General features: G+C 34.5%; 1 protein-coding gene across 15 annotated transcripts in view; it reads left to right on the top strand.

Moving 5' to 3' along the window:
• TRDN (triadin) overlaps positions 1 to 16,101 on the top strand; it is a 227,942-nt gene that overhangs the window by 61,741 nt on the left and 150,100 nt on the right. For all 15 annotated transcript variants that reach the window (XM_077782243.1, XM_077782247.1, XM_077782240.1 and 12 more), the window contains 5 exons: positions 2,807 to 2,857; positions 9,213 to 9,272; positions 11,946 to 12,005; positions 13,376 to 13,435; positions 15,958 to 16,017. In XM_077782243.1, the coding sequence (XP_077638369.1) occupies positions 2,807 to 2,857; positions 9,213 to 9,272; positions 11,946 to 12,005; positions 13,376 to 13,435; positions 15,958 to 16,017 (291 nt within the window). The remainder of the gene's footprint in view (positions 1 to 2,806; positions 2,858 to 9,212; positions 9,273 to 11,945; positions 12,006 to 13,375; positions 13,436 to 15,957; positions 16,018 to 16,101) is intronic.

Below are 16,101 nucleotides of genomic sequence, written 5' to 3' on the forward strand. Positions count from 1 at the left end.
TTTGTCATAAAAGATGAAGCAGAGAGTATCAGAACTCTCATAAAACAACAACAAAAAGTTTCCAATAATCTAATGTGTTTCCTGATTTTAAATACTTTGAAGTTAACAAATAGTTACTATTTTTTCTTTTGTAAATTATTTCAGTTTACCTTAAATTAAGACTAGATTTATTTTTACTGGGAAAGCTTGGGATATAATGTGTCAGAATCTATGTCATCCAGGCTGCAATTTTTATGATGGTTCAGGCTGTAATGGGAAGTTTGTGAAAAGACATAATACTGGGACACTTTGCAGTGTGTAAAAGCATATATACACACACTTGTGCATTAAGAAAATGTACTTCACTTCTAAGAATTTGTGTATGTTTCTTTGTGATGTGGAGTATTCTAATTGTAGCAGAAAATTAGATGAGATTCTCAGTGTGGCTGTCTAAAAAGGTATCTTTTTGTGCAACTTGGTGGAATATTTGTTTGAAGCAAGCTCCACTGCTGATATAGTGTGAACCTGATTTAAATAACCAGCTCTAGAGCCATTGGTCCATGGATATTTTGCAGTTAAACTAGCAGTAATTTCCCTAAATCAAAAGTAATTTTAAAACTTTTTCTTTTTTTATTTTTGAAATAACAAAGATTTATTCTTATTTATTCTTATTTTTTTCAAGAAAAATAAGCCTGTTTTCTGTAGTGAGATATGTAATGTATGGTAGAAATGCAGCAGCGTGAAACATTTTAAAGCAAGAAAGGAATATGTATCTATGTGACTCTGCCTGAAGAATATGATTTATTCATATTCATCTCTGTATGTAGGGTGACTGGTTGAACTGGGTGAGATATGTCTCCACTGAATATTTCAATGCAGAGGAAGTGACTCAGCTTTCTTTGCATCCCCTGAGTCAGTGTTTGGAGGCAGTCTGGAACAGTGGCATGGAAAACTGCTCAGATGTGCCCAGAATTAGGGAGCAATCTTCCATCTATTCCTGTCTTGAACTATTCCTACCACTTATGCTACCTAAACTAGACCATGTAGCCATTTAAGCAAAACAAGTGGGAAAAGTTTGAAAATCCAGCAACAGGATTCTCTCAGCCAATAGAAATAAAATACCCTCACACATTTGAAAGAAAAATAATCTGGGCTCAGATGAAATACAGTAAATCAGTAGAGTATATTTCTACCTATTCTCACCCTTTGAGGTTCATAGAACTATAAATGAACTCCACACCCAGACTGAAAAGAGCAAGATAAGAAGTGAATAAAAACTTCTTTTAGCCTAATGACATCATATAATTACCTTAGTTATGTTTCCATACATTAGTGGTTAACAGTGACATATTTTATCCTTTGTAACTCTTTATCAAAGTGAAATAATATTCTATCTGAAGACAACATAGCCTGATGTCATAGAATAGTTATGTTTTTGCAAACCACACACAATAATTATTTCAGATACAAAAAACTATGCAAAAAAACATTCTGCATTATTTTCAAGGACTTATGTAAATATCTGGGGAGGGAAAATTCCATTTCCTACTGGATTACTTTGACATGTGTATCCTGAGAAAATTACTAATGTTGTAACTGAAATATTTCAGTTGTCTTCAATAGGCATTAGAGTAGCTTCTTAGACCTGAGATGCAATATGTATATCTTTTCCTCTGTTGGATTAATTCTGGGGTCAGTGTTCCTGCTATTTATACCCTGCAGACCACAAGTAACACTGAAACACAAGAAGGCATCTCCCACAGAGTCTAGAGAGATTTGCATTTGCTTTTGTCAAAAACAAATTTCATACAAATTTCATTTTATAGCAGTTTCCTACTGCAGGAAACATGTGCACAATATGATAACCCAGGCACTCTGCATAGTCCTAATGACTTTATTACACAGCTATAATAAATACTCTTTGAATTTCTACAACTGTGTGCAAAGAGGGCTATGCACATTTGATTTAATTCTGGTTTGCTTTTGCAAAAATTCAACATTTTACCTTTTTTTTTTTATATTATACTGGTTTTGACACAATAAGGACAGTAGGAAAAAGATTTATATGGAGGTATATAGCAGCAATTTAATATTAATATTACAGCTGAAAAATTTCATTCAAAAGGAATGGCATAACAAGGGCAGATAAATACTGTACCCCTTCTTCCTCTAAGAACACAGTTCTCAGTTTTTTGGTGTACAGCATGATCAAGTGAGTCATTCTCCTAGACCACAACCCCTAACCTGGGAATTTTTGTCTCCATAGTTTGTATAGAGCATTGAGTCTACCTTTATTGTGTGTTGGAGATACCAATTCAGTATATAAGCTTTAAAATTTTTTAGAAGATGTAGTGAAAAGAACATTTTTTTTTCCCTTCCAAAGGTAATTTGGAAGACATAGAATACTAATCTTGGTAAACCACTCAAGATAAATACAAAAAATATTTAATAAATCATGTTTTTCTGAATCATGACCAACATGTGTTACTGTATAGCTACTCCAGATCAGCAAAACCTATTCTTGCCTTTAAAAGTAGTTGTATGGCTCAATTAAAAACAGAATAATTATTAAAGATACTTAATGTTGTGATTTTTATCAATATATATTGCCTATATATATATATATATATATATATATATATATAACATTGAACTATATTGTATATTACTCTGACTATGCAGGTGATAAAGCCATGGTGCAGCCATAATATTTTAAGCACTTTTAATTATTTTTTTAATATGAGAATGCATCTAATATTTTTGTGTGTGAAACATTATTTTAATCTTTTTAAATATTTACAAATCTGCATTGCATTTTTTTCTTCAGAAATTCAAAAACAGAAAACAGAGAGACCTGAAAAACGAGCACCAGTGAAGGGTAACTGTTTTTTCTGTTTTCCCACATATATTTCTGTAACATACGGTGTCTTTGTTAACTACAGAATTTTTATTTGTTAACTTGGTTAACTACTGCTGTTGTATCATAGGAGCGTTCAAAGATCAGTTGGCACAGACTGCAAATGATCAAAAATTCATGTATACCTTAGCATTAACAAAAAAAATGTAATTTTATGCTTGTGTAGCTAGATTGAAAATGCACATTCATAATAAGATTCTCTTGCCCAAAGTTCTCCAGAAATCTTTTTTTCTACCAAAGGTGTAAGAAAGTTGAGTGTTGATGAACTTCCTCTGGTGCAAAAGGCATGAAATGTGTTGGGCAAGGAAAAAAGCAAATTTATAGGCCAGTGGGTGCCATCCAAGTTAGGAAGTCATAGCTAAGAGTGAGACAGGTGTGTATCAGAGATAAGAAAAGCTTCCACTTTAAGAACCTGCTCTTTTTCAGACTGTTTAATCTCCTATAACTGGCACTTTCCAAAAATGCACAGAGGAACTGGTTTGGACTGGTTTTCAGAGGCCATATAAAAAAAAGTGTTTTCTGGGATATCTGAAGGTTTTATTTGCCTAACAGAGCTCCTCCATGAAGGCTGGGCCACATAAAATTTCATGAGCATCCCTCTAACACACCAGTACTCAGCTTGATAGTGGTAGGAGGAAGCAAGAAGGAGGCTTATTAAAAAAATTGTGTATACATGTACACCCTCCCTCATGCAATTATATTCATTTCTATATGTATTATTATTGTGCTTTTATAGTATTTTACACCTCTGTAAAATATTTTTATAGTATTTTTCAGCTCCAGTTTTGTGCTAATCAGGGTCATCTGGACTGCCTAGAATTGTTTCCCACCTACTTAATAAGTCATGTTTTATCAAAATGAATTTTTTAGGCTACCAGTGGGCAAGCCAGGCAATAATGAACTCAGATCCATTAGCAAGGATCCCAGTTAAGGTGTTTTCAAGCAAAGTAATCTAAAAACACAAATGATGTTGCAATCTTGACCAAAACAGCCTCTTGTGTACCATTTCATCTATACAAAAGTGCATTTCTTTACACAAAACAATATAAGCATTGCAGAAATTATTACAAAGAAATTGTAAGATGCCAGAAAAAAAAGTGTTCAGATGTCATTAGTTAAATTCCATTATTTATGTGCCTGATAATGCAGTCTCTAGTTGCGCAATCAATTACTGAAGCACAATTTTTTTTCTCTATTTTTTTTTCACATTTTATCCCAACAATGCAACGTGTACATAGGAGGAGCAATGACAAGAAAACTTTCTGTCTGGACTCTGTCTACAGTGTAATAAAGGTGTGAATCCTTAGGGAATTTTACTGCTACCTCCTAAAGTACTTTTCAGGAAATATGTACAAATGCAGTCTTTTATTGTTTTTAACAGAAAAAAATCCAGAAGTAAAATGAATATTTTTAATAGCAGGAAGTGGAAAATAAACTTTCTGTCTTCTGCCCAACATGTGGGAACACTAGAATTTTAAAAGTAATTTAATTATATTTTTTGAATAGTCAAATCCTCTGAGTACAAGTCCCACAGTTTGCAAGGGAGTTCAATCTATAAGCCTAATTTTTGAAAGATTGAAGTGAAATATGAGGAACTGTTATAATGAAGAAAAATCCCAGATGGAAGTGACTTAAATTAAAAGATTCAAACGGTATTGAGAACCAGGCAAATTGATGCCCTAAAATTTGTTTTTAATTAAATATTTTGATAAACTACTAGCAATAATGTCCATTTCAATTATTGTAACAAATTTAATCCTGGAAAGAAAAAATACTGTGAGAAATAATTTCACAAAGCTATTGGTCATGCTTAAGAGCCCTGAAATCAAATTATTTCATGATAACGTGTGCATACAAGTACAAGTTCACTACAAATTAAGGTCTTTCCAATTTGGTTTTTGAGGTATTAGTAATTTCACAAGTGGAGTGGCACCTGGACTGCATGACCAGGAGCTTCATCAGCCAGCAGCAGCACAAGGGATTGATTATCTTTCTGTACACAACTGTCCTGAGCATCTAGATATTGTGATCTAGATAGATTTTGCAGGACTCTGAGTCACTGCTGGAGCCTGTTTAAGAAATAGGCAATATAATTGTTATTACTATTACTACCAATAAGAGTTAATTATGCATTTTTTGACAATAAGTAAGAACAATACTAAAAAGTGTGAAGATTATGTATATGTAAATACAAAAGTTCTGTCTAATGGAAGGTCCAATGACAATTTTTGATTTTGATGGAAAACTGATGTCACCAGTGAAATGAATTGCCCTGCCTTTCTGGGAGATAGCTCTAATTAAAACAGGCATTGAGAAGGAATGGGAAAACATTTATTTACTGTGTGGCTTTTCCCAAAATCACTTCACTAATACATTGCAGTTGGAATGAGGCATGGAAGAAAACAATGTAATGATGGATAATTTGCTGTAGCTGGAAGACAAAGTATTTGAGACAGCTAAATATGCAAATAGAGCTAGACCATACAAATCCTAGTATTCTAGAACGCCACATAATTTCTCCAAGTTAATAAATTAGAGGCATATTTCGTACACAGACAAATTGTCTAGCCTGATTTCTCAGGGTACAGCTACAGCTACACCTGCATTAGCTTTAAACTGGAGAACATGGTACAGATGGCAACATGGCTGTAGTTCCCTTAAATTATGTATTTGGACTTGGGAGTCTATGCCCCTCTCCAGACCAATCCCTTTTTTTTCAGTGTTCCTTTAGGAAGAATTAAGTTGTAGCCCTCTAAAGTTGCTTTGCTTCCGAATGAAAGCATCTGGGCAGAGATTTAATGCTCTGACTAATGCACTCAAACTTCATTGTATTAGTTCATTTATCTTAACTTTCCTGAGTGTGCTGCTCTGCAGACAAGCACTTAGTCTGTTAGCTGGAGCAAGCAATCTCTGCTTCATGCTTACTGCACTCATCACCTGGCTTTGTACTAAGCAGCAGACTTAAGACTTACCCAGCTAGAAACTATTTTTGCTTCTCTTAGGTACGGAAGTAGTGCCTTACTACACCTCTTCTTCTCACTCTTTCTTTTTTGGAAGGTGGAATATCTTTGTTGGAGAATTTTATACAAGAAAAACTAAATCATGTCCCCTTTCACTATGTCTTCAATTTGATGAAAATAAAATCTGTGATGATGATTGAAATTAGGAAAATCCTCCCATATATATGCAATGCTTCTTATTTCTATTTTTTCTGTGAAGTAGATAGCAACATTCTTATTTTTATTTTTCTGTGAAGTAGATAGCAATATTAAGTCTGGAATGCATTGTTAAATTTCCTTAAAATTTTCCATTATAAGCTTCTATTTTAGATTATTTATAAATTTATCACATTCCAGTCACTTAGGATGAGATTTCCCATGTTCATCATTTTGCCTCAGGCTGAATTTTCATTCAAAGACATGCAAAAATGTTTCAGCAATTTCCAAAATCTAGGTTAGTGTAAATTAGGTTGAGGTGTTATTTTTTTTCCAATGTTAATAACAATTCAGTCTGAGTTTGTGACTTTTTGGTATTTGCAAGGAAGTCCAAGAAAATTTATTTTAATTTGTGGAAAAAATTTACCTTCCACAATTGTCATAAATCTACTTGGTTTTTAAGTATAGTTATTATTTTCTCTTATGGATGTCACCAACATCCTAGTACGAAAAGTAATAAAAGAGGTGATCTTTTAATTACTAAATATAGCATAAAGCTAATAAAATGGTTGAATTCAAATTGAATGAACAGTTCTAATTTCAGCATTTTTCAGCTGAAGAGTAAGTAGCCTTAAAAACACTTTTATATGCTTGTGCTCTTTTTTACCTTTTTTTTTTTTTTTTTTTTTAATGTGGAATAGAAAATCCAATCAACTCTATTTTTTTTTTTTTTTTCACAGAAACATGGCAGTATGGCCAGACTAGCTAATTCTAAAATTGAATACGTGCACCTAGAATTGTGGGCATGTATTAAGCCCTCGAAAAATAAAAATATATCCAAGTGGAAAACTGGAAAAGATCTGTAGGCAGTGATGTATTTTGTATTATAGAGCTTTTATAACTACATATGAAGTTGAACATGAAAATATTTCGGGGGAGAGTTAATATGTTAAGAAATATCAGATTTAGACTTGTTAGAACAAAACCTTCAGTGCATTTTGTTGGTCTTGTGACTGAAGAGTCAAAAATGGCCAGTGATCACAGCCCTGAAACATGAATACTTTGAATTTTGGCAGCACCTGCCCTTCCCAAATAAGGGAAGCTGTAGCTCTGACAGTGCCCATAAGGGGTAATGATAAACATTACAATCTGAGATTAGCAACCTCTGAGTCTCTGGGGATATCAACACACAGGATAACGCTCTCAAACTAACCAGAGATCACCTTCAGCCTATAATTGGGAAGAGAAAAATAGCTTATGCTTATGCCAGCCTGGTCTCTGCTTATCCACATTCCAGGCTCCCTGCCCAGATACATCAAGTTACTTTTCTTTCTCAAGAATGGGCCAGCTGATCCCTTCTTCATGTTTTAAACTGTAATCCACACAGATATTAGTACTTCCTTGTATTTTTGCTGTTTGCATAATTTTGAGGATGTGAAACAAATTTAAATTAGATATTTTTGGTCCACTTTCAGGTCTACTGACATTTACTTCAGTTAGTGTTGTTCAAGGCTCATTTTATGGGTTTGCTGTGTGGGTATGGGTTTTGTTTGTTTTGATTTCTTTTGGGGTTTTTTTGTTTGTTTTCCTGTTGTTGTTTTGTGGTTGTTTTTCTCAAATCATGAAATAAGGAAATATTATTGAAAAACTACAATAAATTTTTAAAGTACACAATAATCCTTCTTACACAAGTAAGATGCCCTGTGGATAAAAAAAAAAAAAGCAAACTTTCTGATTATCAATTTGTTCTGTATAGTTCAGCTGTATTTTTTGGCATCAAGACTACAAGAGCTTTTGTCTGAATGTGCAGAAGCTCATGTTTCACTCACATTGACCATCACAGAGCCATTGTTTGCAAAACTCTACTGTTGGTCCAGCCAAAACTGATAAAAGTGTTTTGCAAAGAGACAGCATCTGCTAATACAAATGCAAGATGTAAAGCACGCTACAATTTCTGCAAAAAATACTCAGCTGGGAGAATGATTTTTTCTTGGTATGCTCCTAGATGTGCTAAAGCATCTGAATGATTTGCAGTCTGTAATTCCTTCAATAATACATTGCTGGTGCTGCTCTTTCCTTCACAGCCTGTTTTTTTTAGTGTAAATTTGCTGTCCACATTCTTTAAGGCTTTGAAATATCTCTGCTCAGTCTTTTGAAATATCTCTGCTCAGTACGGCTGTTTGTTATCACAATAATTTACTTGTTGTGGATGAAAATGAGTTTTGGATAATCCAAGCACATATAAACCATAATGAATTTACCAAATGTTCTGAATGATTTTTCTTAATGACTACAACCTGCTTTTTAATGTGTAAACACTCAGCCAACAAAAAAGTGAAATGGCATTCACTGCAAAGCTGATGAAAGGAATGGATACAAAAGCATAATGTGCTTGTTTATAATGCTCACTGTCTTCTAATCAGAATTTGTTTTACTTTTTCCCAGAAGCCTAGGTACAGCAAAAAATAAATATTTCCCTGAAATTACAAAATGTTAGTCTTTTAGTAGTATGGGTTTACTAAGAATAATATCATTAGCATGTGGGATTGAACCACTTCATAACATGGTCTGAGACCTATGTGGGCAAGAGAGTCTGTAAGGACTCGTGTTTGCCTGCCTCTTGCAGGGCATGGAGTCGGCTGTGTTTTGAACAGCTGCTCTTCCTGAGGTTACACTCTGATTAAAAGAGATGTTTTCTTGTTAATCCATCCTGTGACGGAAGTGAGAGCTAAAAATAAAGAACAAAATAGCATAGAAAGCAGTATGCTGGCCGGTTTTTTGTTAAGAATAGAAAGCAATGCTGTCAAGGGCTGAAAATAATTTCCTCTGTCAGAAATCTTAGAGTCAGAGTGGTTGTGTAATGGGACCAAAAGAGAAAGGACAGATTAGATTGAGGTTGCTGAATAATCACTTTCAGAAAAATTTAGTCTAATATCTGAAGGTTTATTCAAGGAAAATTTTTCTCTTGGGCCTGGAATTAAATGTGGACATTCAAAAGATCTATACATCATCAAGTATCTCCGACTCAGAGCTAAAATCCATTATTTGGGTTTATGAATGCTTTTCCTTCATCACTTTCATGAGATAATAAGTGTGCTTAATACATCTAGATTACAGATTTATTGTGAGCTGGAGTTTATTTATTTGTTTATTATTTGTAGCAATACACAGAGACAAACCTGAAAAACAAGAAAAAATTGAGAGGAAGGAACCCCCAAAGGGTATGTATTCAGCTTTTGATATTCCTTGCCTTTTTATCAATGATTCAAAATAGTCTGATCTATTGACTCTTAGACTGTTCTTGTAAATCCCAATAATGTTTAAAGATGGAGGAGGTGTTGTGAAAGCCAGCTGGAAGGAGAATGAGGTTTTTAAAACAATTTGAATTCATCAATGTACAGAAAAGCTGAAATTATATTCAAATATTAATTAGTAAGTCTTTACTGTACTAGTAAGTTATGTAAAAAATGGCCTAGAACACAAATAGGTGTACTTTTTATTCTTTAATAAATCCAAGCATATTATTTGCTCTTGAGAATGCTTCACACCAAAATGTAATTAGTAAATTATAACATACTGGAAATGGTCCCTGTAGACATTCTGCTATGAAAATCTGATAAAAAAAAAAAAAAAAAGTAAAAAAAAAGAAAAATAAATTCCTCCAGATTTTCAGAGACACGGGGGAGCAGTTTTAGAGAGAAATTTATAATTTCCTGGTGTTGTATGCCAGCAACAAATTACAGATCTGTTGTAGGAGTCAGAATCAGGATACTGCTTACTCTCCACCCACAGCTCATGAGTCTCGTGAGTTAGCTCTCAGTTACAAAAGCCACCATTTCCTTTCATGAGGATATTTTAGCAAATTGGAATTTTGGTGGAGTGCACTTACTTGTCAAAACACTTTTAATTCTTCTGAGAACATGACTTTTGTGCTGACTTATGGCTAATGAAGTCTTGGGCTGAAGGAAGAAAAACATTATGGAAGAAATAGCAGGCCAATGATCATAAGTTACCAAAAAAAGAAAAGAGAAGACCCAACATCCAGCCAGAGCAGACTTATTCAGGCCAAGAACACAAGTGAAGGTGAACCTCCTGAAAGCTGTGCTTGACTAGGCTTTTCTAACTCTCTCTCACTGGAGCTTTTCCATTTCATATAAGTAATTCAAAGTGCCTTGAGCTAATAAGACTGATTTTAGAAGTTAATGGCAAGCATAAAAATTGAGGTGCCTATTAGAATGAATATTTATTAGTAGAAAACAGAATGGTGATAACATGGGAAATTTTTTCTGTGGTTTGGAAAAATGACAAAGCAAAGGAAATAATGTTCCATATTAAAACATGAATTTATCTTTAAGACTTCTGTTATAGTGTGAACCTGTGGAACTCTTCAACTTGATTTCACAGGAGAACAATATTTACTGTTTTATTAAGTTTCTTAGAACAAGGAAAAAATTATCCCAGGCAAACTCAGAAAGCCACTGGAAAAAATTACAATTATACTTTCTTATCTTGCCATAAATCCTATTAATATTCTGTCTACCTAGTGGTGTTTTTTCTTGAAGTGAACTATTAGTTGTATTTTGTGAACTATTGTCAAAATTGCTATGGAAGCACTACTGTGTATAGAGATTCTCTCTATTCACAGTGCTAATAAACATTACTTTCAGACTGTACATTAAATTTCAAAACTAAGACTATGAATGTGTGTCTTTTTAAGGTCCATTCCATTATAGTGTGACTGGAAGACTAGAGACTGCATCCCTGTATTTTTGCTGCTTATTGTCTACATTAAATACAGTGCCTTTTCAAGATTGAGATAATGGAGAATATAAATAGCATCCTATTCTAATCTATAATCAACTTCTGGAATGAAGTTTAAGAAAGTTATTTAATGACACAGAGAGTAAATAGAAGTGTCTCAGTCACTTAGCAGTGTTTCGGTCAGAGATGTCAGCCATATTCTCATGTATTTCATCACTATATTGCTTAAAAATGTAGAAGACTGAATATTGCCTACTACTCTTCTTTTGCATCCAGTTACAAATGGAATTTGTACTGTAAAAAAGTTTTCTTTTCTCCTCATGTTAGAGAAAAGGAGTTTTACTAAATTTGGATGAAATCTCCACAGGAGTTAGACTTAAGCTAGCCTTCCATTTTCATAGCTGTTCTTTCGGAAGTGCTCTAAAACTCGCACGCTTCTTTTTCATTTTCTGGAATATTACAGTGTAAAATCCTAATAAAAGCAAGTGGAAAATGTTCTGTGAACGAGTGCATAGCATAATGCAGTTTCCACTGTCATAATGTTAGTTTTACTTCGCACATACTGGGTATCTAATTATGGTTCTGGGACCATCATTGCCAGGGACTGATCTCAGCTAGTGTCCATGACTGTATCAGTATCCATTACTAACCATCCATATCCATTACTGGTTACCCGTTTCAAGCCAGCTGGCAAGTCACAGATGTATACTTATGTGATTCTCTTATGCTCCGAGACTGATTCCAGGGTTTTACAACCTCTGTCTGACAGAGTATGGGGTGGCCAAGGTGAAACCCTCTTCCTAACACAGGCAGCAGCATTTACTGTGAGCTGTGCCTTAGTAACAGACAGTTTTCTTGGATTCTGCAGGAATTGACAGACAATTGCAAGAGATGATGTTATGCAGCAAACAGCTGAGGCATGTTACCATGGCAGTAACTCGTTAGCCAGAGCTGGCTGCTTACACGCCTGTAGTATGAGGTACACTGTAAAAATATGCACGGGGCAGCTCAGCGGTAACACACTCTGCCACTTAGCATCCTAAGGCTTATCTTGGTGAAATTGTTTTGAATTCTTAATTTTTCTACTTTTTTTTTTTCTTTTGGATACATATAACGCCTTCTTTCTTTCCTAGTGACAAGTAAAGACAAACCGGAAAGACAAGAAAAACCTGAAAAAAAGGAAAGGCATGCAGGTAATTATTTAATGTCAGAATTTATTTTACATTAGGAGGTACCCAAAAGCTAATTCTCTACTCAATTTCCATTTATGTACCCCTTTCATTGGAGAAAAAATTGTTATGTAATATTATTAATAAAAGTAATTAAATAATAAAAAATTTGCAGTCTTACACAGTAACATTTAATGTTCCTTCTGATTTTTTTTGTTGGTTTGTTTTTTTTCTGGGAAGGGAGATAATATATTTTGTACACTCGATTAGTATAATCTCATGATAATCACTGAGTATTTCCAACACTTGCAATAAGAATGGTTGCTAAGACGCTATGGTCATCCCAGAAAAAGACACCTGACAGCCCTTTCATAGAGGTAAGCAGGAAGGCCATGTGGAAAAAAAAGCATTTTAAATAAAATACTGCACAGGGCCATTGCATAGCCATGGAGTAAGCCAGAACTAATTCTTTCAATAGTTACTTGCAATGAAGAGGTATCAAGTACTATTTTATCTTCCCCAAATCTTACTTTCTTTTTAAACACCAGCTCCATGCTCATGAATGCATTTTTGTGTTCCCAGGATAATCTCATACATCGTACTCAAATAGGGAACTGCATGTTTTCACACACATGAACCCTGTAGGTCACCTCAGGGCACATCAGTCCATGCATATATCTGTTCTGTACATCCATGGACAAGTTCTTGTGCACACATTAATCTCCAAAAATTACCAAATCAGAGCCCACACAGGAAAATATTTCAGATTACCCACCCCTCAGTGACTACTGCACAACTTGGGTGTATTCTCAAACATGAGTCAGAAATCTAGGAACTGCAGAGTTCCTAGTTAATTTCAATTTGTAAGGTGGAAATTAAAAGCAAACAAAAAGCCCCAAAGAACATTAGTTATAATGTCACTGCAATTAGATTTGTAATTAATTATAGTGCTTAATCATTCATAGCTGGAAAAACTGTTAGTTGTTCTGTGGAGTTCAGAAAATCCTTCAGCAATTAACCAAAGTAATAAATGAGAAAGCTGAAAAATAACAATAAACCAAAATAAATCAATAAATTAGAGGATATAAATATATTAAAGAAAGAAAAAAAACCCGCAATATAAAAAAGTATGACTCTTCTTGACTATCTTCTTTCATGGGAATACACTGGCTACTCCTCCAGCCAATGGCAAAAACCTCAGTGATGGCAGATGAGATTTTGAAAGTTCCAATCCCTTGTTTTGGCATCAACAACAAACAGCAGCAGCAGAATCAATCTTTCTCATTCTTTGCATACATAACTGTAGTGCTTACTTGCATTTCTTGATCATTTTTCTCATTTAAATGCAACTCTTTTTTTTTACTGACCATTAAAATTATTTGTTTTATTTCTAGCTGTTCACAAAGATAAACCTGAAAAGCCAGAAAAACAAGAAAAGAAAGCACCGTCTAAAGGTATTGAGGATCATCATTGAGAGTTGTACAATTTAAGTACTTGAAATCTTGGGAGAGTGTGGAGATAAGTATTTTAAGTACAAAGCTCTTCTAGCTCATATTGAACATTTTTTGGATGTTGTCTCTTTTGCTTGAGTAGGTCTTGATCAGCCGAAGTCTTGCTCAGCATATTTTTCATTGCTTTACTCTCCTGTTCTGATGCACAGAGTTTATTACAATTCTTACGCATCTAAAGAATGAAACCTATGACTATTTTCTTTGCATTCCCTGAGGCCTTTTTCTCCACAAAGGGATTTAGTAATTTACCTGCAAATAAGGTTTTTCTTATGTATTAGTTTTCAACCTGATGTAGACCTAGCACAAGAGTATTTGCTATCTCTCAGTCTGGGTCTTCCATCATATCCAAAAATAGACTTTCATTTTCTTGCCTTTATTTTTTTTTTTTCAATAACATTTAATTTCAGTATATGATTTGCACTGTCTTCTATGGCAGCAGTGGCTTTGGTTAGGATTTACATATCTAATAATTATCATGTATATTCTGAAGCAATGTCATGGGTGCGTGAGGAGTAATTTTCATTATTCTTTTGACTGATAATCCCATGTTTGGCTATGGTTAGGACAGGGGAATTTAAAAATCCAATCACCTTGCCCTATTATGCCATCTTTTAAAGACTTATATTTATCATTGCTTTGCATCTGAATGTTTTTCTCTGTGGTTAGATATTTCTCTGTGGCAGAGAAATATATAAATTATTTCTATAATGAAGTTCAGTTTCAGTCTTTGTGTCTTTTTATTTTACTCAGTTGACTCTTGAAGAAATCGTATATGCAACATATATTCATATCAGTTTGTTATGGTGTTGAGATTAATCCCATTATGTTGAGATGCATGAATTAACTAGGTTTACTTTGAATATGTTCAGACAATATGGATACAAATATACAAATCACCCTTTTTTTGACTTGATCATAGGAGCAATGTAAAACAGAAAATAAAAGTGAAGAAAAAAAGAAATAAAGCAGAATGAAGACTTAAAGCTTAGAAATCTTTGGAGGGTAGCCATTGTCTCATATCTCTTTTACAGGGATATTGTTCATTTTTTTCTACTTTCAGTGTATAGCTTGAAAGTGTGGGATTTTTTTTCATAAAATGAAATCATGAGGAAGTAAGCCAGAGAAAATAAATGCCCATAGTGTCTGTGTTGATTTAAAAAGCAAATAACTTCCAAGAATCACTGAGATAGTCTTAATAAGCAGCCAGCCTCTTTACCCATTTATCTTCTGCCAGCTAACCAAATAATCACTCAGAGCCTTAATGTGTTTAATAGCAGCCATGACTCCAGTCACTGGCTGGAAAATTTTATGAAGAATTTGGACAAGGCAGCTGTGGAGCTTTGTGGCTGCAGTGTGACATAGCCATGCTGCCCTCTCTTGGGTAGTTTCCCTGCCTTGAGCCCCTATGGCATAGGGGCATCAGGACAATTCTCCTCAGCATGTCCAAAGATGCATTTCTGCCAGCAGTGTGTTGCTGAACTTTCCATTGCCAGGCCCACCTCCCTTTTCTCAGGGGTCTGCTCTAAACTGGATTAGCTACCAGCAGTTCTGAGGGACTGTTTCAACCTCTTGCAGTCTCTAGGAATGAAAATATTTAGGTTCTGGTCAGCTCTGGGGAATGGACATACTGAAAACTGTATGGCTACTTTCCACTGAGTCATCAGATTTTCTTTATGCTCATTATAAAGACTCAAGGTAATTCTTCAGACTCTCATAAAGGCTCCAGAAAGCCTCAGTGGTATGAGGGGTTTTTTTTAAAAACACATAATCTAAGAACATCTTAAAAAAATAAAACCAAGACTAAGTATCAATTGTGTCTCGTACAGGCTGGAATTCCAGGATGGAATTCATTTAGAGAGGATGTTGCTCTTATGTAGTTATCAGCTGAAAGAAGTGTAATTAATTCTCAAGGCTGGTTTGTTCTAGTGTTCTGTCTGGATGGTGACCAGGAGGGCAAAGATAGAGGTCTGCATAAAATTTAACAGCCTTTCTGAAACACAGTTGTGTGTGTGTTTGCACAGTGTATCTTATGTAGACATGAACTCACTCAAGCTGGGCTCTCAAGTGAACACCGGATTTATGGCTGTGTTTGTTGACAATGAGCCCAAGCTAAGAAAAACACCTTTCTGTAAGACAAATACAGCCGCATGGCTTCCTGTTGGCTGGAGCACAAGGCCAAGTCCATGTCTGCTCGGCACTTGACGTGAGCAAGTTTGTTTCATCTGGAATATGTAGTAAAAATATTCCCTAGGAAGCGTCGTATCTGTGTGACTTATTTGTCTTCTGGTAAAGGGGCCTAAACAGATATTTTGAATTTTTTACCCTCCTATATGAATCTGAAAACAATTTCCTGAAAAACAGGAATCAAGGAAATGTGAAATTTCCAGTAGTTATGTTGTGGTTTGGCAATATTTTCTTGTTCTTTGCGAGATTTTCCCCTAATATACAGTTGTTTTTATTTCTAGTAACTCAAAAGGATGTACCTGAAAGACATGAAAAAGCTGAAAAGAAACCTCCTCCCAAAGGTATCTATTTATCTGTACTACAGTTTTTTAACATAAGTTGACATTGAAATGCACAAATTTTCTTTTATTCAAGCAGAGATTGTA

The sequence above is a fragment of the Lonchura striata genome, chromosome 3, assembly GCF_046129695.1.
Source record: "Lonchura striata isolate bLonStr1 chromosome 3, bLonStr1.mat, whole genome shotgun sequence".
NCBI classification, from domain to species: domain Eukaryota; kingdom Metazoa; phylum Chordata; class Aves; order Passeriformes; family Estrildidae; genus Lonchura; species Lonchura striata.